A 27728-nucleotide genomic window follows, 5' to 3' on the forward strand; every position below is an offset into this window, starting at 1 on the left:
TATAAATTGCTAAATAAGGTAAGCAAGGTAAATATGGTTAAAAATCCATAGATAATAATGTAGAGATAATAGAAAAAAAAGTCATGCTATTATTTCATCTTAACGTATTGCGTTAACGAACAGATTTTCCAAATAACGATTGAAAGCAAGTGATTCATAAATTGCTCAATTAAATTTTTAAAATGAACCGAACCATTGCTTCAAAATATGCAATTGAAACGGTTGGTATAATTTTCCCGAAAACACATCTTCCACTCACTTTCGAGGGAAATCTCCACCGTAGATGCCAAAGAAGATGCGTGATTCGGTCGGAATCTGTCACCTCCCCGACTTTTCAATGTGCATCCATCCAGCAGTGGCATTTTGCACCCAAAATAGCATTTATCATCATTGCAGCCGGGTGTGAGTCAAGCGACGATTCTTGCCCATCATGTCCGCTCCACTCGCCGCACGGCCGTTCCCGAATGATTCATCATAGTGTGCGGAATGTTTCAATGTTGATTGATGTGGTTCCTGTGCCGTTCTGGCACAGCGAAGGTCAACGGGTTGGGCGTGGGTTAATGAGTGGAGTGCAGCAGGACGAGCAGGCTTGTGGTTTTAAAAAATGCTACTTAAACTGAAACGAGCCGCATCGTACGAACGAGACCTGGCAACCGGACCCGTGCACCAGATTGAAGAGCTGACGCTTTGCCTCCTTCTCCATCGCTTTGGTCAGTTCACGGACGGTGGTGGTTGAAGCTGGTGAGAAGGTAGTAGATGTTTGTTTTTTCCCGTACAGTCGATACAAGCGAGAGGAAATCTTAACCTCGTTTCATTGACAAGTTTTAAATAAATTACCGGTTTTGCTAATTGGTGCTGCGTACTTGTCCTAGAACTGTTATCACAGGTATGTAGCATACTGATTGTGCCAGATACTGTGATCTGGCAAGCTTCTTTTTATTCTACAATTAACACATGCGCTGCAATATTTCACTGCTTTTTTAAGAAACAATGCAATGTGATTCGGTTGCACTATTTCCGCAAATTTCTGCAGCTTTTCTGCATTGTGCAGTTTGGGTACTTGAAGCAAATAGTCGGCAAAAACTGTTCTTCATTTAAGAAATATGCAACTACACTGAAACCCGTAGCGAATAATCGTTCACCTTGCCATACCGGACCGTGCGAATCGTTAAAGGTTGCTTGCTCCATTTTACAACCGGCGAGAAAAAAACAACATTCAATATCATCTCGCACAACAAAAATCAACCCCCGGCCAACAGTCGTAAAGATGATTGTAAACATCGATCCACGGTATTGTTAACACTTTGCCTTTAATTAGTGACATATGACGTGACGCGATGACACATTTTGCTCTTTTACTATCGACGGTTTACCCGGGGCAAAGTTGTGCTTTCGATCAAATGAATGTGTGCGTGTGTGAGTGTGTGTGTGTGCACGTTTTTCCGCCTTCGTTCGTTTTCATTTCATTGCTTTCCATATCCGGCCCCCTTCAGTACTATCTTTCATTGATTTTCACCCAACGTACGTGGGTGCCGCTAAAGGCGTGGGTCAGAGCAATCCGATCAAGCGGTACAGGGAACGTTTTCTGGCCAAACTGATACCAGGAAGCCTTCCCCATCGATTTTTTTTCTTCTGCTGTGCATGAGTCTGCTTGGTTGTACCTTCCCTAAAGCAATGTTTCTATGGTGAACGGGAGCGGTGGTGTAGAAGGGGAAGGCCTGCGTATCGCCGTTCCGGTTGCCGGTGTCATCGGTGCCGGTTGATTTTATGGGGTCATAACAAGATTTATGTGAAATCAATGCCCTCTAAAGTGGGCGGGTATGTTTTTGCTTCAATTTGAAAGCTTCCTTATTCCGTTTGACAAAACGTTTGCAGGAGAATGAGAACACAAAGAGAGCGCGGGATCAGAACGAGAGAGACGGGAAGATGCACGAAACAGTGGCGGAAAATGGTGAGTGCAGTGTGACAAGATATCGTCATTTGTTTTGCACGTTGTCAATTGATCCAATTTGCTGCAACGGTGCTATCAGCAAACGCACCGCACTAAATCCTGTTAAGCATGCGTTTAGCACACAGATGGTATTGATTTTTCAACCGTATAGAAACTTTTATTTTTGCCGTTTTCTATTAGGCATTCAAGTGCAGCCTTAAAAACGTACGGCGCGGTTTCTCTCGTACCACAACCTCAGCTACCCCACAACGTTATCGTATTTTGTTCACTGTTTTGTAGTTTTGTTTCGTTTGTATGTTTAGAATTGGTTTAGAGGATTTTTTTTACAAAAGCTTGTTGGATTTCAATCATTCACATATAAATTTGAACAAATAGTTTGTTCCATAAAAGCTAAACAGTTTGATGAGGAAGAATTAATTTCCAATCCACTCCGATTTTAAGTATATGCAGAGACTGAATTCATTTCAAATTGTTTTTTCGAACATGAACTTTAATTATTAACATGTTATTGCACCCCACATATAGGCTAACTTAATGCGAATGTGAGGAAGGTTACAATTTTGTTTTACTATGAAAGATAAAAATATCATTTCTTGCATTAAAACAATCCTTATTTGTGCTCCTCCAATCACAACAACCTGGTTATTTCTTAAAGTAAAATTGACCAGGCGCCTCCACTAGCTCAAAACTACCAGACGTCTCCATTGTACCAAAAAACACCAGGCGCCTCCATTAGCTGTGAAGCTCTGCAGAAAACAACCAATCAACCATCGTGTATCGTTGCGTCCTCACACACACAACTAAATTTCTTGTTCAGGATAACAAAAATACGGTAAAACTAGGTAAACTCTCATCGGCTCAGCATTCATTAAGTGGCGTTTGCGGCACGGAGCCCACACACCGACCAAACCTAATGTAATGTCTTATTAAGCATTAATGTATGATTCGCTAATATATCGGAAGCTAATTGAAAGCCTTCACCGATCGCTGCCACACCGAACCACCGCTGCGTTACTCTGGGCGAATTTTTTGCTGTTGTCAAGGCGCACATCGAGCTACTGCACCACAGACCGGGGACGGAGCAATTGTTTGTTGTGAAGGGCTAATTGAATCAGCTGACCTCGTTGTGTTGTCGTGGTTGTGGATGAGATTTTCGGAAAACACAACGACTAGTAGGAAGGCAGCGCCATTCCTACTTGGATGAGTGGATTCACACATCCCTGTCCCAAAAAAGGGCTCCCCGGACGAAGTGGCATCATTGTCAAATCTATTATTAAAATCAATTTCCCGCTGTTTCACCAAAGAGCGAAAGGGGTGAATATGCAATGGAGCTTATTTTGCGTTTTCGAGACATGGGATGACAAACCGGTGTGGAGATGTGCTGTTACAATATTGAAACAATGTAACAGTGTTCCCAAGAGGTCCAACACTTATCTTTGCTGTTGGAGTCGGTGTTGTAACTTTTGAGTTTCGGTTTCTGTGCTGATTGACACAACGCCATCATTGCAGTAGAAATACTCCATATAGCAAATAAAATGTAGCTTTTATAAGAATCAAAAGTTTCCTGCTCATTTTGAAGATTCAAACAACAAATAAATGCTTCAAAATATTTCGCATGGCATCAGCAGCAAGCAAGCAAGCATGACGCAACCATTTGTCGGTTGATTCCAGTTCAACTAAAGCCATTCATTGTAACCACCACCACTACCACAATCATCATCATTACCATCATTCTCGTCGTGGCGTAATCATTCCAGTTGGTTCGATGAGAAATATCAACACTGGTTCGTTGAGGACAGTTTAGGCAGAGGCGTGGTTTGACTAATAGTTTTAATTGTTTCTACTTCAAACACTCCGCCAAACGCTTCACCACGGGAGCATACGGGAGAAAAGGGCCAAGCTTAAACACACACACACACACACACACACACACACACACACACACACACACACACACACACACACACACACACACACACTCTTATATACATATAAGACACGTAAATACGAGCATGCATTCACAAGCAAGAGGTCGAGCCAAGCAAAACGACAACAGAGCAGTGTAGATGGCTTGGGTATGCCGTTGAAACTTTAACAGTAATTACACTTCTGCTCGCTCGTTGCAAAAGCCGTTACGAGAAGGCCTCCCTAATGGGGAATAAAGGCACAGCACAGCTGCCCCTCGAAGATATGATAATTTTCCCAAGAGATACTGGGCCGTCCGTTCTCAAAAGCGTTCGTTATAATGCTGCTGCAACATTCGGGTGGTTGCGATTAAGCATAATTTTTCATTTCATCTGCATTGCGCTAATATTTTGGAATGCTGTGTACCATTGGGACCTAAGGACCGCTAGCACACGTTCGGTTTGTCCTAGTTTTGCGGCCGCACTCCGACGATGGTCGGCTGAGCGAAGGAGTCCTGAGATCAACCAACCAACACCGATCCAAATACGAAGCATTCCACCGAAACGCTGCCAGGTTTGGTTCTGCGTTAGCGGTTTGTGTTTCGATGGTCAGTCGAGTTGTGCTTGGTACTGATTTTCTCATTTCCGTTGGAGATAGTATTTTCTGTGGTTGTAACGCTGTCTGTGGAGGGGAAAGTTTGTTGGAAACCCCCAAAATAAGAATAAAATGAAAAAATTAAAACAAGTGAACCAAAGTTCGTTTAAGAAAAAAAAGTCTCATACGAATGGCAGTAGAAGAGAGTAGCAGAAGAAGAAGGAAAAGAATCGGTAAAAAGAGTACAGGAAAATGTGCGTTTTCCACCATCATCATCATCATGCTGATGATGAGCTGTACCAGTGGAGCATCCTATACGCGCGCACACAACCACACGTTCACGCACACTACGACGTGTTCAAAGCGAACTGTCCTCATTACCACATACAAACATACCCATGGTGCTCACGACAGCGGAAAGCATTTTCGAGGAAAGTGAAGGACGTGGGAGGAAAAGGTTGAGTCGGTGAAGGAAAGACAACAATGTAGGGTAGCGTTTGCTGGACCGATTATCCTTTGCCATCGTTTCATCGTCGGGGACGAGAAGTTGAGTCTTTGAGCAGGACGGAAAAGCCAATCGCTCTTCGACCGAGGATGCTCTCATGTGGAAACGGTTCACACACACTCATACAGACAGCCGTCACACACGGGATGAACCATGGTAACATCAGGGCGGATTGATGATGAGAGCGATAAAGATTATGGTTGGCAGTGAAGCAAAAGTTTGTCTAATTCGCCCAGAATGTACGCCAGCTGTATTTGTTGGCACACGGAAAGGATGGTAGCAATGGTTTTCGCTACAATTGATGAAGAATGAGGAGAAAATGGTCAAGAACGATGGAAAAATAACAGCCGTGGCCAACCCTCGAGCAGATACATTGTTTCGTGAAGCGCAGCTAGTGGAAAGTGCATGATTAGAATGCTCTTTTCTTACATCAAGGTAGTGAGATCAGCTGCCATAACTTGAGTCTAGAAGTCCTTCCCTAAGATACGAATCTATATTGCTAGGCGTAAAGCATTGGCACACTTACCTTACAATCCTCACAGTGATGGATGATAGAGTACGGCTGTCCGCAGTCGTACCGTATCAGCACCTCGGTAAATTCGCATGTGATCCGTGCCGCCAGCGCGTCCGTTTCCAGCAGCTCGGTCAGCCGCCCGGTACACCCGGGACCGCCCTGCAGCACGTCGACGTAGGCTGCGTTGTGTAAAGCACTGCCAACGGTACGTTCACAACAATGTCTTAAACGTAATGTTTTCAGCTTGGTCTCAATACTTTGTGACGATTTTTTACAAATTTGTGCTGGACTTAACTCTTCATTATCGCCCAAATAGTCAAGGCACTGTTGTTTATCATTTAACCGGTTCTCCATGTTATATTTAGTATTATCAATATTGTATGGCATATTACTATTTTTATTATTATTATTTTTATTATTATTATTATATGTAGCATGTGTACGAAATGTTTCACATGGCGGTGGACACCGCGGTGGTCCAGGACCTTCGTCTATCCAGGCCACAGGCAGTGTACCGGCTGAACATTGACCCTGTGGTTGAGAAGGGAGAGTAAAAGAGAGAGAGAGAGAAAAAGAAGAAGTGATGAAAACGAGAATATAATTAGTAAAACGTCGATGAGCATTTAGTAGAATTCAATAAATATGTTACAAACACAGGCTTTAACACAGTCTGAATTTAGTAGACTTAAAGAGAGATTTTCAAACAATTGCTACACACTGCTTCGAAGCAGCGGCGCTCTGTTCCATAGAACATTTTTTCTATTATTCAAGCTGAATAAACTAAACATTTGCATCAAGACTTTGCAGTCCTCCGAGCCCTTGTAAGTTGAGTAGAAAAATTGCACATCGAACGAACCAATGCAGAAGCAGAAGATGGTTAATTCCAAGAGTTCAATTTGTAGATCTTGTTAAGATAGATACCGTTGAAAATGACACCGGACAACTTAGCCCTTAAAGCCCTTTTAGATCGTGTAGTAGGCCTTTCATGAGATGAATTGGAGACAAATACCGCAAGGCGACTGTTAAATATGTAAAACTTATGAACCACAATAAATTCATTTGAGGAATATTTGTCTCTTTCTAACAATAAAAACAGATTCGTCGAAATAATTCGTATGAGTGCAAAAAAAAATCACATCATGAAGTTAATTGATACACAATATTTTCAACAAATAACCACATCAAACAAATGTTAAACAATAAACGACCAGCAACTATAGTTCGTTTGCTACAATCGTGGACCAGATAAAAAGGATACACAAACGATTTTTTTGTTCCGACTCAAAAGGAAATGTCCATTAAAATTTACTTTGTTGTCCAGACGCGCATCATCCCGTACCCGGACACGAGCTGCGTCGGAAATAACTTCAATGAGTTTTAATTTATTTGCTCTTATCGGCAAATCTTCCTCCAAAAACCATTCCGTAGGCAGTTCGTTTATGTTTCACGGCCGCTCGTTATATTTCGCTTTAATACACACACACTCACGCACAAATGCACGCAAACAGACGAACACTTCCTGATCGATCACGATCGTAAAGTAAGGGGGCAAAGAAAGAAACGCCAGCGATGGAAAATCGAAGCCCGGCTAGCGCAACACTTACGGCGCTGCTTGTAACGATATTCGGCAGCGGGTTTGAGTGGCAGTGGCAGTTCCGTAACCATAATTCATCTATCGGTGTTGTTTTTCGGTGCCGCTGTTTTCATTAGCCAAGCTCCTCGGTATCATTCTCGCCACTTCTTTCCTCTCTCGCACGCACACATGGAACGGACAAACATTAGCATACACAAACAAAAACCATCCAAAGTCAGCTCCAATCAAACACGGTCGTATCGCACAGCCGTACGCTACTCCGTCCCTTCCGAAGACGAACTTCTCGGTGTAGCAGTAAGGAAAATCACCACCTCCCAGCACGAGGAGAAGCTGGTGGAGAAGGGTGTACACGCGGGTATACATTGGTATGGTAAGAACTTCAAGAACAGTTTTCCTTTTCATCCACACCAATAAACTCTGCCAGAGACTGGTGAAGAAGCTTGGATAAATAAACAACAGCACACACAGACGCACACACGCACAGAGGGTTCGCCCATTCGCGTGTTTTCCTAGTGGCCCCCGGGAGTCGAGTTTCCCTTTTCTCCGAAGGTTCCGAATCCGGACTACTGTCCGCTGAGGGCATTGCATTCATTCGCTTCAAACCGCTTCCATGCCGGCATGCGATCGGTCACAGTCCATCGTCTGTCCCACGCGCCGTTTCTGCGAAGGATTTGTTTCCATTTAGCTTTAGTTTCTTCTCTTGATATTTGTTTCGATTTTTGTAACACAAAAATGGCGATGGATTTTCCCCGCAATCCCGGGTATGTGTGCCTTGTAAGGCGAAAAAGGTTTTTGTAGTTGTTGTATTGTCTTGATTGCTTACACAGGGCGCGAATAATATAAGCTCGCTCGTTACAACTTTTACTTTCTTCAGCAGCATGAGAATGTTAATGGCCTTCTTCAAATGGAAAAAAACCTTTCAAACAATCGTGGAAAAGTGACCTCGATAGTGACGCTCGTTTGCTGCCACATGAACGATCGAACCAACAATGATCACCACCAGCGCACACACATTCCATCGATCGATTTTCCACACCAAGACCTAGACACTTTTCCGAAACATAATTCAAATAAATAATTTCATCGTGTCTGGCACGATCGCGATCGAACTGCCAGGGCCGGAATCGACCAACCGAGTCAAACCAATGCAAAAGGCGAATAGGCAAACCATAGTAAGAGATTATCGAGCAACGTCTTTCATCCACTCTCACCTCATCCACCCTCTCCCCCCCCCCCCCCCCCTTCACCTTTCTTGTACTCACCAAATCACTCATCGCCACTGGCTTATGTTTTGTGGACATGCAGAGCGAAAAGGCAGCATAAAAAAAAACGAGAACGAACACAAAAAAAATATATAAGAGGGAAAGAATTTTAAGCGAGATTTTGATTATTACTATGCGGCTCGTTCACCTCCTCTCTCTCTCTTCTGTAGTTTTTTTTTTCTTCAAACGGAGTTTGGAGTGTATCACGGAACCGGATTTATGCGGATGTAGACCAATGAAAAAAAAAAAGCCGAAGGAAAAGTGTCGGAAGACGGGCCGGGGAGGAACCATTTGCTGCCGAAGAGCGAAAACGAATCAGCCTCCTGCATAAGCACGGTGGAAGGAACCGAAATCCCTGGCATGGCATGGCTGGCTGGCAGCAATCTTCCCCGGCTGGCAGATCCATTAGACCTGCGACGGAAGGTGAAATTGATTCTTGAAAAAGTCGAACGGAAACCGAATTTCTTTCTCTCCATCCATTCCGACCTGTAGCGGTGTTGCAGGCAGGCGAGCTCCTGGGATACATGGTTGGTCGGGTAGGGGGAAGTTTGCGATTGCGATCCGCTTATTTTTAGCCCACCACTAAAGAAAGGCCTTTTTCCCCTGCACTGCCTACCTTTCCGTTCTGTCCCAACCGCGTGTGCGCGAATTTATTACTGCACCCGTGTAAGGTTCCGGCGTCTTTTAACAGGCGTCGTTTTGGTGAAGTTTGTGAGATGAGTTGAGAGTGAGGAACCGGTGGAAAAAGGTTTGCTGGATGGGACTGCCTAAAACGGGGACTATTAGTTTTTTGGAGGGACAGTTCGGATGTATTTGGGGAAAGTTTACAACGATTGCCAGCTTATAAATATGGTTAAAATAGTTTCTTTGGCTATCTTTGGCAGCAATGTTACAATAAAATCCGTTCGAGGGAAAATCGAATAGAAAACTCTGTTGATAGAAAACAACTAGGATTTAAGAAGCCTTTCAATAAAAGTATGAAAAAGAGGAAGTATATCAAGGTAGATAAGGTTTTGTTCTTATATTAAGTATTATTACCAAGAATGGCACGACTCGTAGGAACATTCGTCGTAGGAAAATTAATATAAAAAGGAACAATTTTGGCATTGGGGAGCAAAAGGACATTGCGGATTTGATTATTCATTTGTTACTGCAATCAACCATCAGTTACAAAGAAACGAAGTTAAACGTGGAAATAATCTCGCTCAAAGCCAAATGATTACCTGTTAATGTTATCTTTGCGAACAAAATTTATCGATTCTTGCAATCAACCAATTTATTTACCATAATAACTGAGAAAACGATAAGGATAGGATGCAAGTTGTTTCTTCATTTCTTTAAATTTGAAGCGAAACGTATGATTAACTTAGAATGTTTTTGTTTGAAAAGTCATATATTTTATGACTACAAGAATGACTTCTTGAATTTCCATAAATGCATTTAGGGGAGGATCATGTCACAATTATGTTTCCAATATTGTCCGCGTCCAAATAAAAAAATATTTACTAGCTTCAAATATTGGCCCGTATTCAGCATCTTCAAGATTCTCTTCTTCAAAATACTCCCTCGAGTTCGAAATTGAGTCTAATAATGTTTTTATTTTGAAGAATCATTTTAACATTAACTGTGATTTGACAATCAAAGCTCGACGATGTTTTTTTTTGAAATTCTGCTACCGGATGATATTTTCCCGATTCGTTCCACACTAAGAGTTATTTTTTCTTTACGGACCAGATGCAGGCATCACACTTCAACCCGTCCCAGTCCACTATAAAACTTACCCAACCAAACGGTCAATGAAATTCCACCGAGCGATGGCGTCGCTTGACCGATGCAATTAAAAAGTAATATATTGTGCCGCTATGTGTGTTACACCGAGAGGAAAGCAGTAATCCTTCGCGCTTTGTCTTATCGCTGGCGAAAAGTGGGTCGGTGAGGTTATGGGCGATGTCGGGCGTAGGGCAGCTTGCCACACAGCACACACCGACCTACAGGCACAAACAGGCCCCGTCGATCGATTCAACGACGTCTTCCGACGTCCGCCTCGAGCATCGAAAACGCAATAAATTTACTCGCACAATAAAATCGAAGGTCAATTACTGCAGTGTGCGGCACTCGGTTCGGCTTCCAGGGACACAACGTGGGTCCCGCACGAGTGGCGTGTCCTAGTTTTCTCCCGCAGATACACCTTCCGGGGGTAGATTACAGTGTGTGACACTGCTGTGTGTCACTGTACGCGGCAGTATGTGTGTTGCGAGCTGTCAGCGAACGATAGCGGACACATATATGTAATACAAAGAAAGCATCACATACAAAGAATGAACGGACGCATTCAACGTGTAGAAAACGTGGAAATGCAATCTATCAAGCGTTTTTAAAACGTAAAGAAGAAAGACGTTTCGGGATAAATAGAAAGCAAATTAAATCATTCCATTCAGTTCGTGCGTAGAGCGCATTTTATGCTTTCTATAGCAAATTTATAGCAAATGTTCGATTGCATCCTTCTCCATGATATATTTTTTACTTGAATTTTTAACATTTTTTTTTTCTACATTCTGCAATTTCAAACTATCTCTAGAACTTAACCAGCATAAAATCAGTCGTGCGCAATAACCGTATATGCTGCTTCTTCACAACATTTGTTGTGCTTTTTATTTCGTTCCAAACGAGCACAGCGCAAATATGAATAATCCAGTGGTGCCTTCATCATGCAAGGATGTGAGCATAGTTACACTAACTCCAGTAGGAACAGCGAGAACACCACCAGCAAACATGCCTACCAACCGCTACACTCGTCCACGCAAGAAGTCACCAGTGGGTGTAATACTTGCTTGTCTTTTCACAATCCGAACAGCCGAAAAGAAAAGTTCTCCACATCTCTATGGAAAGCAAAGATATTAGCCGCAGTCGGTATGGATATCCATTTTGAACGTACGCATTCCTGTGTGTGTATGTGTGTGTGCCGCTCCAATGAGCACGGAACGGTTGCCCGGCAGCCTGGGCAGAATGGCGAATCCACCACGGGCTGGCAAGTAACAAACAGTAGCACCACCAGCGCAACGAGAGCAACAGAAGAAAACAGAAAGAAGGTTGGCGGCAACATATAGGTTTATTTTCGAAATTTGATACTATCAACAACATGCGTGCGGTTCGGCGATGGCCAGGGACTATAAATATTCATGCCGAATGTATTTTTTGCGCCCTGCATTGCCAACCACCGAGCGAGCGAGAGGGCCGCTTTTCGTTCCCAGCATCGGAAATGGCATACATTGCAAACATCTGATACGCCTGCAATCAACCGGGTTGCGGGTTGTGCGAAGATCGGCCGCACATTCCGCGCCGGCACTCGATGTCAAGCTTAACCAGCATGATTGACAAAAGCAATCCCGTTTATTTTCATAAGTTTGCACCGACTGCCGGAGGGCTGTTGTGGTCGTTTTTTATTGTGTTTTGTGCTAGTTTTAAGGAGGGAATGTGTGCAGTTTTTGGATGTTTGAAAGTTCATAAAAATAAAGAGGTTGGGATGCGATTAGGGCAACTATTTCAAATGGTTAATTGCATGAATTTTGCTTCTAGAAGGCTCATAAAAAACAAAATGTATTAATTAATCTTTGAAACATATTCAAATTGTGTGTATTTATGGTTCTTCGAAAACATTTGGTCAAATATTGTTTTTAAGAAATAAGAAAATAAATCAGCCATAATTTAAAATCACGAAGTTCTTATCTTTATTTACACGAATCTATTGCATGCCTGGCTATCTATAGCTAGCATTTATGCTTTCATCTGGAATGTCTGCGCAACATCTCGCTCACACACAGAGGCTATGGATAGAGGAATAGTTATTCGGCTGTCGCTAATTTCTCGGTTCTTCCTACTATATATCGTCCTTTGCATCGTTTCTCTTACGTACAGACAAAATATGATAATGTTATCAATTGATTTGGAACTCTTTTTTGGAATTTCTGGCTTCCTTGACTTCCTTCCTATAACTGCAAAGTCATTGCATACGGGAAGATAGTTCAGCCATGCGAAAACTAGTGTCACAACCATCTTTGGCATGTAAAGTATCTACGGCCAAACAGTTGAAGAATTACAACTAAAGATTTATTCGCGCATTCCTCTGCTTGAAGTCATATCCCGACGATCACTTAGAACCGCTGTTTTCTAATTCCCACACTTGTAATGGGGAAACCAAACTACAACATAACCAGATTCTATTGTTGCGAAACTTAGTTTCAGGATTGTTAAGGAAAATTAACTGTCCATACTTGAGAAATAGCGGTTCAAGCAACATTCATTTAGTTTGAGATGTTTACTTTGCCTTTGGCCAATTTATTTTTACGGCGAGCGCTTTTTGCTGTGAAAAATGACGAAAGACATTCAACCGTTCTTATTGGTGATCGCTGAATCGCGGTTCTGCCGTGTAAAGACCGGCGCTGGTGTCGCTTACACCACCGGGAACAAATAAAGTTATCTGAAGTAAAAAATGATTTTCATAATTTTTATAAAATGATTTTTTATTTTTTCATCCGATTATTTTGGAGATGAAATTGGGCACGTTTTTTTAAGAAAACCTAGACCAATAAAAACTCAAATGACATCCAAACCATACAAATTAATATTTGATGTCATTTTTAAGCTAAAAATACAATAAGGAAAACACTTTTCACGGGTTAGTGTGGTAAATATTTTATCAACCGAAATAACTCCGAGAAACGGTGACATTGTTAAAAATGTGGAGGTGTCCAAAATGAGGCAAAAAGATAGAGAGAAGTTCATCCTCGTGCTGCCCACCTAAACTACCGACACAGCTCGCTGATTAAAATATGAATTATTTAGCCCACGCGATCACCCTCGGGCACGGCAAAAAAGTGACAATATGTTTAATAAAAAATATGGAACCAACCCAAGTGCCCCCATCGGTGACGGAGCCTTCCACCAGAAACTGGACCGACCCGACTGTCACTAAACCCACTGGCAGGATCGTACAGGAAGCGCCAGCCCGTTCCATCAATGAGCGTCTAAATTTAGACCGCGGTCGATATTTATACCGAAATTATTCTACACACTTGTAGCACTCACAAACACTCACACCTAGAGCGAGACGCGTACAAAGTTCGTGCACACATACACTTTACAGTGATATTCATCTAATTAGCTGTCAGACGGAGAGTGAAATTTCCATGTTTTTTTTTTCGCCGGCCAGACGAGCACCGGTCCAGGGACAAGTTTGTGGTGGCACAGTTTTTGTGTAGTTTTTTTTTTTTTTTGTTCCACCGTTTTGGCACGTTTCAACCCAGCGGGAGGGCTTGGATTGAAATGACCGATGCCAAAAAGCTAGCACAAGATCCTAATCTACCAGCAATCGGGGATGGCCTGTGAACCTAATGCCGTCCACCAACATGGGACTAACGTGATCACGCGTAATGGTAACCTGCCGGATCTCTTCGGTCTTCAGTTTTGACATCATTTTTACGCATTCAGCCTGGTTTTGTGGTGTGCGGAGGGATTTTTGACGTAATGAAACGGATCTAAGTGTGGTCTATTAGAAGAATGGAAACTCATAAACTAGAACACACATAGTTTGTGGGCATAATTTTGTCCTGCAAGTCAAAATCTTTGAAAAAGCAACCTCACATCACACAAGTGCAAAAAAAAAAAAACTACCCAAAATAGTCGTTTGTGATAAAGAAATGGAAAAAGGACTACATGAAAAACAAGCTAGCAAAACAACAGCCAAGCACACAAAAGGTAAGAGTGAGCGAGAATACGACAGAAATACAGATAAGAGTAAAAAACACACCATCACCTAATGGTGCACATTAGGCGAGGTGGAAATTGAACGAATCGAAATATCGACAGGACGAACGCCGAAAATCAATCATCGGATCGCTTTGAAAGGTTGCTACATTAACGAGCGAATGATAGGAAAGCGGCGGCAGCTGCGAAGAAAACGACACCCCAATCCCAACGGCACGAAATAGCAACAACAACAGCAACAAAAAAAAAAAAAGGTTCCAACCATACGGACGTTCGAATCTAGGCGGACAGACAGCTCGGAATTTCGGTGGATAGCAAACTCCATTTACTCCGCCGGTTCCCCTCCGGCAGAAGAGTATCACAAGCGTAGCGCTTCTGCTAAGAGACATCCGGAATTTACCATCCTTCCGCCGCAGTCTCACCGCAATGTTCGGTGTGGACAACAACAACAACAAAAAGGGATGAGCAGAAAACGGCAGGCAACCACCAAACGCGTCCTCGCATCGCGTGTCTCAAATGGAATCGAAATCAATTAATAAAAGTCAGAAACAGGGACAATCATATCCTGGGGAAAGGGATGAAGCACGGGACCATCTCTGCCAGTTGGTTAGGTAACACACGTTCGAGGAGTTGGCGTTGGGTTCGGTCGTGTAAAAGAATGGCTGGGATAGGTCGAAGAATCACCCGATATCCAGGAGATGCTGTCCGATGCACGCGACCGTACGCACCGTTCAACTTTTGTCCGAGGTTTATAGCATTTTCTCTCTCTCTCTCTCTCTCTCTCTCTCTCTCATACTTTGCTACGGATCAAACTCACCCTAGGATCCTCCTAGTGGTGCCAAAGAAGCCAGAGGTAAAAGACAAAAGTCTAGCAAACATCTAGATCCCGGTAAACATCGGACCAAGTGCGTTCGAGTACCCTAAGAAGTGAACAAAGTAGTGTGGGCGAACTGATCTGCTGCTTGTCTACGCATAGTACCCCATCCGCGGTTGCCACCTAGCTGCCGGTCGTTGTCTACAGCTTGAGCGATGGGTTTCGTAACATCCGTGCGAGAGCGAAAGGTCGGTACGTTGGTTCACGTCAACATCGAGTGGTTCGTCGTTTCCACGCAGGCACCAAGCAGGACCACTAACGTCCATAAACGAACCAAAAACCCCTGAACAGGACTCTTGTGCGTGAGTGGTAGTACCACCGTAAGCATTCTCATTGGCTCGTAATCGGTTCTCTGCAGTGACAGGACGCTGTCCGTAAGGTATCTCTCTGCATGGGAAAACCTCGGAAGTGGTTAAGGATTGTGAGCTTTTGGAATTTTAAAACCTGGTTTTATTAATCATCTGCGACGATGTCTGTGATCCGAGTTGTAGCGTAATTGGAGTATTTAAGACAATTTTGTTTAAGTTTATGTAACTTTATACAATTTCTTAAATTCTTGTCCATTGTTTGAGTTGAGTAGCAGTTGGATATTACCTGTAAATCACACTTCATCAATAGTTTAGAAGTCGTAGCAGAAATAGCAACACTGATGACGATTTTTGAATTTGCACAACCTTAAGACTTCGTTTCGTTTTTAGGATACTGAAATATCTCGATTTTTTAACACAATCTTATTGAAAATTAATTAAAATTCCTTGAGAGTAACAACTATCGAATCAATGGTTGTTTGGTGAGTTACTTAATAACATCTGTTGAACATTAGACTTTAATCTACTCTTTATTGTGCACTTGTGTTATATAACTATTTTAAGAAATAATATTTTCATTTACTAATTCATATTCCTTTTTATTTTTTCCTTTTGTTCATCGAGTCTATTAACTTTCAAAAAAAAAAAATAACTTCTGTTGCTCTTTTCTAGTGCATTGTAATGGTGGGTATTGTAAATAGTGGAAAACTATTTTGTTAGCCTATTTGTCAGATTTCCTTGTCCACCAGAGTCGATTTAGTTCGTGAATCTTTCAGTTTCTTTGACTGTTCTTGCACTTTCCTTCAGTCGACATCGCCATCTTCAGTTCACTGGCTTATTGTTTAACAAACGTCAAAAGGAAAAACTTTTTTGTATTGTGTACAATCACGTAAATTAGTGATAATAACGCACCACATCATTCAATCTGTTTGCCATCACCATTCACTAAACGAAAGCATAATAAGCAGAATCATTTGCTTCCGACTCAGGCAGACAAGAAACAAAGAACCAATTAAAAAAAAACTCAACCCCAAACCCTTACCTAGCACTTCAACCATCTTTTAAGTAACTGCCCCTACACTGATCGATTAGATCATCGCCAGGAAAAAAGGGAAACCTGTTTTTTCCCACTGTTTCCTTCAGCTTTTCTCGCAACTTGCAGATGCTCCCGTAGTCGTAGTGGGAAAAAAAGAGAAGTAAAAATGGATGGCAGCAAATTAAAATCAATACCGATGGCTGCCGTTGGCGATTAATAAAGCCTTCCTCTGGGTGGCAGAGGAACGCGATGCGGAACGTGATATCAACCAAGTGTCGTCCATCGTCTAAATGCTGGTGTGACATATTGTTTACCGAGAATAACAAAAAAAAAACATCACTCACACATAACAAAAAAAAAAAAAAACATGTAAAAATGGAAAAGATTACTAGTGCAGGAATCCGTCTGGCAAGGATATTGGTTCAACTTATCCTTCGTCGGGGGAGAAGAAGGAAAAAAAGTTTGTATTGCTAGGAAATGAGAGGACCCAAACCCTGCCAAAGCTTTTCTTTTGGTTTCACCGAGTCCGGATTAGTCGGTTGGCTCGATACAACGACGGCCCCGCGATAAGGAAGCGAATAGTTGTGAATGAGCCAGGATCAGGACGGAATGCCTGATGCCGTGTATTGCGCTGGTATAAGTGTGTCAAGGCAGGATACCAATAAACACGCTGGTAAGCCATTGGTGTATGTGAAAGCGCACCGTCGTCGCCTCCGAAAGCCCTCAGCTGAGATCGAAAAGAGACCCAGCTGGTGTTGGTGAGCCTGCTGGCCGAGTAAAGGCCTGGGTTATATTAGGAAGCAAAAACATACAGAGCAATATCGAGCGATAAAGAGAGCGCTCGAGAGAAAGAGAAAAGGATTTCCGTCCCTTTTTGCGAAATGCTTTTACAGAGCGTGAGCGAAACCTGCGACGAGCTGCTCAGTGTTGGGAAAACTATCCCGCCTTCGTATGCGGCGAACGGTACGGTGCTTTCGGGTTTTTCGCGTGGAAAATCCTCTCCACGCTGTGCCACATGCTCAAACCGTGTTCGGTGAACAAAAGAGCAAATGGATAAAATTTCCTACCTTTATGCATCAGTAAAACGAGAAAGACGGTGAGCGTGAACAACTGCCCTAGCCTCGGCCGTGGTTAACTTCGAGGAACGGCTGGCTCTGGATGAGTGTGTATGGGTGTGGATGGAAAGTAGAGAGCTTCCTGCTTTGGTTGAATCGGGTGCTTTGGAACGCCCGCTAGCTGTATGTTAATGATATGAAAGCGGTAGCCTCATTTGGCCGCCCCTTCCTTCAGCATGAAAGTAGGGGTAGAATATTGAATAACACACCAAGTAATAGCTCCACCGGAGAAGGAACCTCGCAAAGCGTGAATATCCTTACGTATGCAAGCAAAAAAGAAGCAAAAAACAAGATTCCTTGGATCGGACGAGTTCAAACCCACCTTAGATACTACTTCAACTGGCGATGTTGGGCGGACTGGGCTGATCAGAATGTTGGGGAAGTTTGGTCCAAGAATCCTGGACCTGGACAGTAATGTGAGGGTTTTTTTTTGTGTTGCCTTTGCACCTTTTTTCCAAAATCTTGCCCTCACATTATCCACATCCCGTTCGATTCTTCAGACCTGTCACTTTCTTACGTCGCAATTTCGTCAAAAACTTCCCCCATTTCTGCGGCGATTCCCCTACAGCTCTGTTGTGCTGTTGAACATCCAGGGAAAGTGGTCGGGAATGAATTGAGCAATAAAATGATCCTATGCTAATGCCCTCTCTCGATGAATGATGGGCTTTCGCTTTAGAGCACAACGAACGAAGAGTTTTTTGGTGGTGAAGATGGAGTTTCTTCTGTTGTGGAAGGTGTTAGGGTGTTCTTGTGGGTTTCCTTTTTTTGTGCCCTCCATCTACTTCTTCATATCGATACACTTTATCCATAGCAACCCGCTTACTTGCGTTAGGAAAACTCTTGTGATGGAATCCACGTTTGCTTTTGTGCGTGTGTATGTGTGTGTTGGCTCGCTCGTCCCCGGTTCGATCAACCCGTTTTCCGCGTGCCAGCCTCCACTGGATGGATGAAAACGGAATTCAGAAAAAAAACATCTCTCGAACAGGCACAATGGGCGCTCAGGTCTGCGGGCGAAAGAGCCTACCCAATATCTGTACCGCTTATCTCACGTAACGGTGATCATACGGCGGCGGTGGTCGGTGCTTGATGAAGATGGCATCAATCCATCTCCCGGGGATGCCGTGTCCTTCTCAACGTTCCGCAAAACCACTTGCTCACCCGGCGCCCACAAGGAACGGGTCCTGGATAACCAGCATCCAAGCACTGTGGCACGCACGCGGATGCTCTGTGCAATCTGTTACGGTTTACTTACGGCGTTTTTATCACGTTTGTTCGCCCGCTTTACCGAACACCCCGTAACCATCTTCCTTCCCCCGTTCACTAAACCCTTACCTTACCTACTCCCCCTCTACAACCATCCGGCTGCGGCTTAGTAAATGACAATCTTTCCGTTGGCGTACGCAGGGTTAGCAGAATTTGGGCACAAGGGCTTCAATGTACCATGCGGATCTCAGCATGAAGTATTGCTACTTATGCTGTTCCTTACCATTCTGCGGTGGAAGCATATATGTGTGTACATATCTTGAATGAATTTTGCTCCCTTTCTTTGCTGCCTGCTGTAGTAACACTTGTTCATTGGACTGACGTTTGCTTCCTCTTGCTAAATGCTTGGCTTTATCTTGGATTTTCTATCATATTGACGGGTAAGGTGGCCGTGCCGGCAAGATAGCCGAGTTGACGTTGATAAATTTATATACCAAGCTTCAATACGCGCAACCGGGGCCTGTGGAAGTTATGAACTCACAGTATCAATCGACGGTCAATATTGATTACAGCACAGGCGGTTTGGTTAGGCTTAATATATTTGCTGGATAAATTTTTATAAAAATCTCCTGTTTGCCATAAGGAAAAAAAATTAAACTATCGTGAACCAGATCGAAAACTATGTAGATAAGTCACCGCAATTAAACGAACTCTAGCTTACAAACTTCAAATGAAGCGTAACAGCTGAGAAAACATTTCAATAATTTACATTTAACTCAACTTTGTCATAAAAAAACTCCTCAAAGGAAATAACGAAGCACTCAATAAATAACGTTTTCCAGTTTCTTTCCAGGAACACTCAAGAGCTGGCAACTAAAAGAAAAAAAAACAGAAGTATCACATCATCCCACGTGCAATGCTCTCTTGCTTTTCATCAGCGCCGTCTTGCTCAGAGCCTAATATTTTCATCGTGCTCTGCGAACTATCTCACGAGCGGTACGATTGAATAGAAATATCTGCTAATAAACAGATTTTTCTTCTTTGATTAATTTTCATACATAATGCAAACATTTCATGTTTGCTCAGATGCAACCATGATCTACTCTAGAGGTCTCGATGCTCAATAAATGAGCCTCACAACCGAGTATATTACCAAAACTTGATTGTAAAAGAGTGATAGCTGGCATCCGGTGGAACTAGTGAACGACTTGCAATTCTTGATGGTACCAATTTGAGGTTCGTTTCCACCACAAACACCTTGCAAGAATGAGTTTCCGACCGGTAATATTGTACCACCACTACTTCTACTAGTATTATGCTTCTTACTACCACATCTACTACTACCGCAGACAAGCAAACGCTTCAGCACGCTCGAACGAGCAGTCAATGGTGTTTTTTTTTTGTGTGTGTGTGCTGGTCTTTCGTGTGTCTCCTTCTCTTCACGAGTCTTATTTTAGGTTTTTGGTCGTTCGGCCTCCCCTTCTCAAAAAAAAAAAAAAAAAAACGCCTCACAACCAAGAAACCGACCCCGATATGCCTACCGTGAAAAGTGCCCAGCCGGATCTTTCGATAAGGTGAGCAAACACACGAGTTTACCCATTTTCCTGGAGAGCATACTGAGTGATTTCACGCATTTTACCGAGAAAGCTGAAGAACCGTTTGGCAGCAGCCTTCCCAGGAGCGTAGAGCATGCTACCCTTTGAAGCTTGCGGGCTCGAAGTATGAACTCTCCGCGGTTTTTTTTTTATGGGTTTATGCTCTTTGCAGAGAACGGCACACAGGCTTACGCTCTGGAAAGCCAATGGGCCCGCGAATCCTTCGCGACAGCAGTGGTGAGAGCGAGTTTTGGAACGGTTGAATTTTATTATTATATAATTGATGAATGGGACGTGTATCCCGGTTGCTACTGCTCCAAGAACAGATTTTCATATTCGTGCTCCTGTTTTGTTTTCTTCTTTGTTTTTTTCTTTTGTCTTGTCTTTGGCGGTGATCACCAATAGACAGATGTTCCGAGAGTAATAAATAATAGACCCTGAAGTAACTGGGAAGGTAACTCAGGGTAGATGAATGAAGTGGGCAAAGGCATGAATGAAGTACCTTGTAACAACTCTACCGAGTAACAAATTGTACCGAACAATGACGATAAACCTTTCCCCTGTTTCGCCGGTTTCGTACTAACCTGGAGATCCGGTGCCGAGTTGGGCTGCTCCAGATCGCACGCCGAAAGCCACGGATTGATCCGCGTTAGTGCGCCGCCTTCTCCCGTATTGTCTTCTCCAACTTTGCCCAACTTGCCACTCTGATTGGCACTGCTGCTCTGTTGACCGGTGCCTCGCCGAGCCCCCGAAATAAACGCAAGCGCCATCACGACCAGCCCGGGTCCTGGCCGCATATTGACCTCGGGTTCGGCGGCGCTAGCATGGTGCAGGCCCGCTTGAGACGCGCTTGCGGCTCGCAACGACCTCGGGGCTCGGGCTCATGGCCCCACCATCATCGTCCGCCGTGCGCCGAACGTTCGCTGCTCTTCACTGCCGTCCCGCTGCCCCGTTCCCCCGTTCCACCACGCGTCTGACCCGTCACTATCGCCGTCACTACCAAAACACGTGCCACCTTCTGCGCCCTGTGCTCCTCTACTATATCTTCTTTTGCCTCTGATCCTTCCTTTTCTGCTTTTTCTTCCTCTTCTTGCTTCTGGTAGTGCTTTTCGCGCCCGCTCGTTTGGCTTGCTCTTAATGCCTGCGACGGTCACGCGCGCACGCACGCACCACCAGCACCGAAACCGGGCTTACGGGCCCACACTGACAGCCACCGCACGGAGCGACAAACGCCAACAAACTAGCACTGCTCCAATGGCACGACCGCACTGACACTGACAACGACTCGAGCTGCCGCCGCTGCTGCTGCTGCTGCTGCTGTAACAACACTTCCACCATTGGCACTATGGGAACAACACCGACACGAAGAACTTTAGTGACCCTGTACCATCATCTTTTGCACCATCATCCTCAACGTAATGCTCGATTTGGGAACCCTCCCCCCATTGGAAAGCTTTTTTTTCACAGGCAAGCCACACGCACACACGCACACACAATCTTCGACACTACCGGGTGCGAAAATGGCCTCCCCGTGGCCATCTTGCACGCAACATCACAGTTAGCGACTGATCCGCCATCCGCGAATAGATATCCAGTCGATCGCGGTCCCCTATCACCCATCTACACCACAACCCACCCACCAGACATGTAGCATACACACACACACACGCGCGCGCGTCTCTTGTTCCCGGTCCACACCACACACACACACACAAACACTCTGCCACGCGGAATTCTCGCGTCCTTTTGGGGCAGCTTGGGAGATTGATCCTGGTATCAACCTGGTGATAACCCGAGATCCTTGATCGATGTTGACACACACGCACCAATACTTGTTCACATTCCGGAAGCACGATCAGCACGCACACTTAACAAACGTCACACACGTGCACTTGTGTGTGTGTGTGCGTGTACGGGGTCAGTGTGGTGCCTCTTTGCTTCCCTGTTTTCCCTGTTAAACCGCATCAACCGTGCTCTGTGTGCGCAGCCTGCTGATGGTGCTGCTACTGCTGATGTTGCTGCTGCTGGTGCGACTAATGCTGCCAGCTCTCGGTTGCTGCGAGATGGCGCGACGAGCAAAGGGTTTGCGTGCGCAATCAATCGATAACATCACTCATGCGTACTGCGAGGTCACACGGAGCAAACACAACAAGGTGTAACTCTCGCTCCGTGCGAGTAACATTCCACACAGCTCTTTCTCGCTCTCCTTCGTTCTCTCGAAGTCAGCACAAAATATCCTTTTCGCGAGCGCTTGTTTTATTGGGCTTTTTTTTCGGGGGGAGGTTTTATTTGGAGCCACCGCTTTTCACCGATGGAAAACTATTCTCTTTTGCCCTGCCTCTCACTCACTCTCTGGCTCTCGCGTAGCACTCTCGCTCTCTCTCTTTGTATTTAGATTTTTTTTTTGAATGTATATCGTGTTCTACATAGGTATTCTCTCGCACAGAGTGGCCTGTGTGTGATAAGGTGAACCTATCAATGGTTGGACTTCATCCGGTCATCCGTCATGGGACCTCTCCAATCGTTGGGAACCATCAATGGTTCCTTAAAAATTCTACACATATGGTCCAACTGACAATCCATCAAACCACATGCCATTAGAGTATTTGAGCTCAGGTTCAGAATTCTGATCCGAATCTGAAACAGCCATTAGTCTAAACTTTGAATTGCCAGCAATGGAACAAGCGCAACACCATCACCACAACCACTATTTCTTGTGACCGACATGACAAGACGGTGTATGGTGTGTCCGACTCTGTGCGTCCTGTCCTGTCCTGTGGGCGTACGGCAATGCTACGCACGAGTGCACGCAATAATTGTTCTCGATTTGCGTGTGCCGTCTTCCATGGCAGCCCGGAAAAGCAAATCTTCCCATCGGCAAGGTAATTTATTCCAATGTTCACTTCCTTCTGCTTCTATCCGTAAAACGGAACTTGAAGCATTGCAACGGTCGTGTGAAGTATATTCAAATGATGTTTCGTACAATTGCGAAAAGAACTTGTACCATGCTCCAAGCAGCATTGAGGTGTGTGTAATGCAAGAAATTGTCCCCTTTTGGACAGATACAATTTTATCTTTCAGTCAAACACAGATCACGGTACACCTAAATGTCACTTGGACAGTGTTGCCCTCTGTACTTGTGCATATGCGTGTGTGTGTGTATGTGTCTTCAATGTGTGTCAGTGGGTGGGTTGCTATTGGACGGTGTAGTAGGAGTCGAAGCAAGCAGCAAGCTTTCGCGAGTGTTGGTAGTCGCCGAGCCGCTGGTATTGGTTGTGTCCTGGATGTGTCCTAGCTGCGCTAGTGGTCGTACTAAACGCTGGTGCTTTACTTCGGTAATGATGATGATGATGATGATGATGATGGTATTAGATGATAAAGAGCGTCGCGATAACTATGATAATGATCATAATGACGATAACAGCGACAATACCGAGCATTCCAGCACGGAGCGATTATTAGTGTATCAGGTCTCAAAATGTCTGCAGAACCCTGAGACCACGCACGTTGCACCCCACAGGAAGGTCTCCATTTTGCGTGAGAATAGAGAATTTCGTTTTTTACTTCTTTTTCCCAACATTCATTTCTATCATAGCCACACATATACACACACAAACACACGTACGTTGTTGCATACACAGCCACATACGTGGACTACTTCCGTCCCCTGGTAATTGTTCCAGGATGTACGATGTGAAGACTTTGTGGACGATTTTATTATGCCACTTTACACCACACTTCCACTTAGTAGGAAGGTTCTTTAAACTTTCGGAATATGCACGTACAACACACTCACAAACACACACATACACGCCAGTTCCGGTGGCTGCAACCAATTTCGGACAAATCGATTCTCCTTCACGCCATAGGTTCGTGTGGTACACGGTAGCAAAGTCCCAACCCGTGCAATCACACGTACACGGCGCACAGACTCACATGCACACACACACACACACACACACACACACTCATACACACTCACAAACACTTCACCAGCGCACGGGCGCAGTCACGCAGTAAGGCTCGCGGAAAACGAAAAACCGAACTGAAAAAGGATTCACACGGAGGATACAACGCGAAGGAAAACGCGCACTGCCTGCTGCTACCTGCTGACCTCGACGCTCACTCAAACTGGCCAAACAGGCCAAACTGATTGCTCGGGTGACTTTTCCAATTTCTGCTCTGCTGGCTGCTGACTGCTGGTTGCTGCTGCTGCTGCTCGTTGCTGCCAGTGGTGCTGCTGTTGCTCCGTGGAAAACCTTCACCGTTGCTCTCCTCTCTCACAGTGGAGGGCGCATGTGTGAGTGTTCGTGAATGATGAAGTCCCGGACTCTCGTACACTCTCTTGGCGCTCTTGGCATGCGACTGATTTTGGGGGCAATTTTTCAATTTTCACAGTGTGCTGGAGAAGCTTTTTGTGGCTCGCTGTTGGGATTGCTCTTGCTGCCGCAGGACTTTAGATCGCTTTCCCTCTATTTCTCTCTTTTACTGACGGTTACACACATACAAATACTTTCAAATTCACGTCAGATGATTGTCATATTTAGTCAGCAGTACAGCATCTTTCAAATATTTAAATTTGATGAAGGATTGCAACGAATCTAAATTTGATTACTTTCAATAATTTTGATAAATATCAGAAACAAGTCATGCCAACAACTTACAGTCAAAAAATGTAAATGTGGTAAATGATACAACTAAACAGCAATAAAATCATCAAATTGTTTAAAGTATTAATTAATAAAAATATTTATCCTATATCCTTTCTCTCACGTATGGCCCTCCAAAATTAATCACAATAGAGTTAAAAACTACCACAAAATACTTTGTTGTCACATGATTACCAATTGCAACATTGTACATTTCGCGTAAAGTCACGATCACTTTTCGCCAGACGGAAAGTTCAACCCTTTCAATCGGCACTAGCTCACGGTTCGGGTCAAGCAAACATCCTCACCACCACCACCACCATCACCACTCCCGTGTAGTAATGAACTTTATGATTATAGTGCTGCTCATTTAACTGCCCGCTTTGCCAAACACAAAATTTTCATCGCCTCACACCACATGAAACACTTTACGCTCCATTTCCAATGTACAAATCGCACCATTCGGCAACAGATTCGCCTACGATTAAGACCTGCCTATAATGTTCACTTGCTTGCTACGCTGCAAGTAGCAATAACGAGCTGTTGATGGTGTACACAGAGTATAAAAATCGCGCCGAGAATGTTTAGATTATTGGCAATCCTCAACCATTTGTCTGCTGGGTTCGATGTACGTTGGTTTTGATGGTACTTGCTGAATTGCAAATACAACAAGTTGTTCTGGCCACCTGCTGATCGGACACTGGTACGAATTGAGTATCAGATTTTTTTTTTTTGCAATCTGAAATTCAATTTATTTCACCAACGCTAAGCACTAACGCATCCCGCAACGTATAATGTGTACCATCCAGTACTGTGTATCGAGTGACGGCTTGCTGGCAACTGCCATACCGGATGATTCCGGAACCGATCGAGATGCCATTGATCGGCACGGAGAAAGAGCGTAAATATTATAAAATGACGGTTGGAAAATGAAGAAAAATGATCGGAGAAATGAGGAGCACTGTTGAGTGTCCATACGGGTTGAGCTTTCTACTCTCAAAAGCTCACAAGATTGCTTTCACCCCGTGCATGCAACAGGGTGCAGGTTGGATGCAAGTAAAGTATGCAATCCGCAGAGCACGGTGGTAGGGATGCTTGTTACGTATCCGAAATAATTACATACAAAAGACATTTATTTTTGCTTTATTGAATTAAATAAGCGAATATTTTTATTAATGCTGTTATCATGCTTTACCGAAGAGAGAATAATCCACCATTTTTCATCGATACTATCGAACAAAAAACAAATGACTAATTCATTTGAGCACAAAAAGGCAAAAGGTTTACAACAACAAGCATCAAGTGTTAATTAATCTCATTGTTTCTGTCAACTAAAGCCTTGTGTTTCGTTTCGTGTAGTCCGCTCATTCTATCAGATCTTGTGAAATTGAATTTGCTTATACTTCCAACTAGAAATATTTCAGAAAAATTGTTTAAAACCAATTTGTGCCCTCAAGTATTTTGCTTGTGTAAAAACAATTTTATAGCTCAGCTGCTCTATATAAACTGTGATACAAGCAAGGTAAGCTCCAACACACCTTTGAGGATGGTAAAAAATTTAATATTAAGAAAATAAATCTGAATTATAAACATCATAAAGAAAAATTAATTAATAAATATCGATATCATAAGTTTTTATTTATTTTATTTATAATTAATAATGACGGTCCAGTGCCGTATTGTCAACACCGCTTGTGTTGAGTAAATTTTATAATCATCTTGATAAGGCATTTCCTCCTTATTATCGATATCATAAGTTATGTTCCATAAAATGAAAATTGAGCTATCGTTAAAGAATTTTGTTGCAATTTGTTCTAGATTTTGATGCATAAAAATATTTTGAACAACTATACTATACGCACTATTACTCAGGTTCTATTTACATTAACTAACTTTGCTGTGGCTAACGCCGATAATATGTGCAGAATATAAAACGCATTATCAATGTTACCTGAAAATATTACGATGCAATCAGCACAGCATTGATGCTGTTAAATGTTGTCTGAACCCACGATAGCGATTTTTTGTTTGTTTTGATATAGTAAATCGTGATCATCGTACTATTTTGTATTTATTTTTTCCGTGATCATAATGCCATTCTTTAATTCTCAACGATCGATCTCATCACCTAGAAGGAAGTGAGTAACTCACTCAATGCATCTGTAGCTCACTAGCTCACGGAGAGATAATATTAGTTGTCCCTTACGCACCGTTAAGCTGGGTACACACGAGGACGATTATATCATAAAACATGGTAAAAAATAATGTGTATGAAAAAATGGATAAAACAAATTTATTTCATTGTTCTTTAATTTTGGAATTGTTTGTTGTTAATTCCATTGATTTCGTTTGAAAATTGCTTGAAATTATTTACACCGAAAATAAATGAAAAATTTTATATTTAGATTTTATGTCTTTCAAAAATGTTTATGAAAATATACTCTCATCAATAAAAATGCTTTGCACCATATAAATCAACATTGAAGCAACGATAAGCCAACGCATAACCAACGCATAACCATAGCATATAACAGGTAAGACTGAGAAAGAGAAAGACCATCAAGGCAACATCTACCAATGGGAAAAAACCACCCCTAATGTTGGACAACATTACCGACACTCGTTGTGATCACCGGACGGTCACTCATCCACAACTCACGTCACTCATGCACCGGGTTTCGGTTTCGTTTTCGCTAGGTGGTTTCGAGTTTGGTTTCTGTTGGTTAAGTTCCTTCGAGCAAGTCGGTGTTATTCTCGGGGCAATAGGCAAGTTGTGTGGTAAAGTGCGTTCGGGCGCTCAGGCTTTTGGTGACTCCTATTTGCAACTGCAAGGTGTTCGCAACCGGTGGCAGAAATTGTC

The 27728-nt window shown here is 43.4% G+C and overlaps 3 protein-coding genes across 3 annotated transcripts in view; 1 reads left to right on the forward strand and 2 right to left on the reverse strand.

The window, feature by feature from the left end:
* Positions 1–21204, reverse strand: part of LOC126561937 (uncharacterized) — a 35966-nt gene extending 14762 nt beyond the window's left edge. The window contains exons 1-2 of the mRNA XM_050218318.1: positions 20804–21204; positions 5482–6000 (exon numbers count right to left, since the gene is read on the reverse strand). Coding sequence (XP_050074275.1) covers positions 5482–6000; positions 20804–21016 — 732 coding nt within the window. The 5' untranslated portion in view covers positions 21017–21204. The remainder of the gene's footprint in view (positions 1–5481; positions 6001–20803) is intronic.
* Positions 1–27728, reverse strand: part of LOC126562334 (serine protease inhibitor 2-like) — a 388794-nt gene that overhangs the window by 107749 nt on the left and 253317 nt on the right. The window lies entirely within an intron of this gene.
* LOC126562624 (terpene synthase) overlaps positions 1–27728 on the forward strand; it is a 224574-nt gene that overhangs the window by 20218 nt on the left and 176628 nt on the right. The gene's annotated exons all lie outside the window — the stretch shown is intronic.

The sequence above is a fragment of the Anopheles maculipalpis genome, chromosome 3RL (genome assembly GCF_943734695.1).
Source record: "Anopheles maculipalpis chromosome 3RL, idAnoMacuDA_375_x, whole genome shotgun sequence".
NCBI lineage: Eukaryota > Metazoa > Arthropoda > Insecta > Diptera > Culicidae > Anopheles > Anopheles maculipalpis.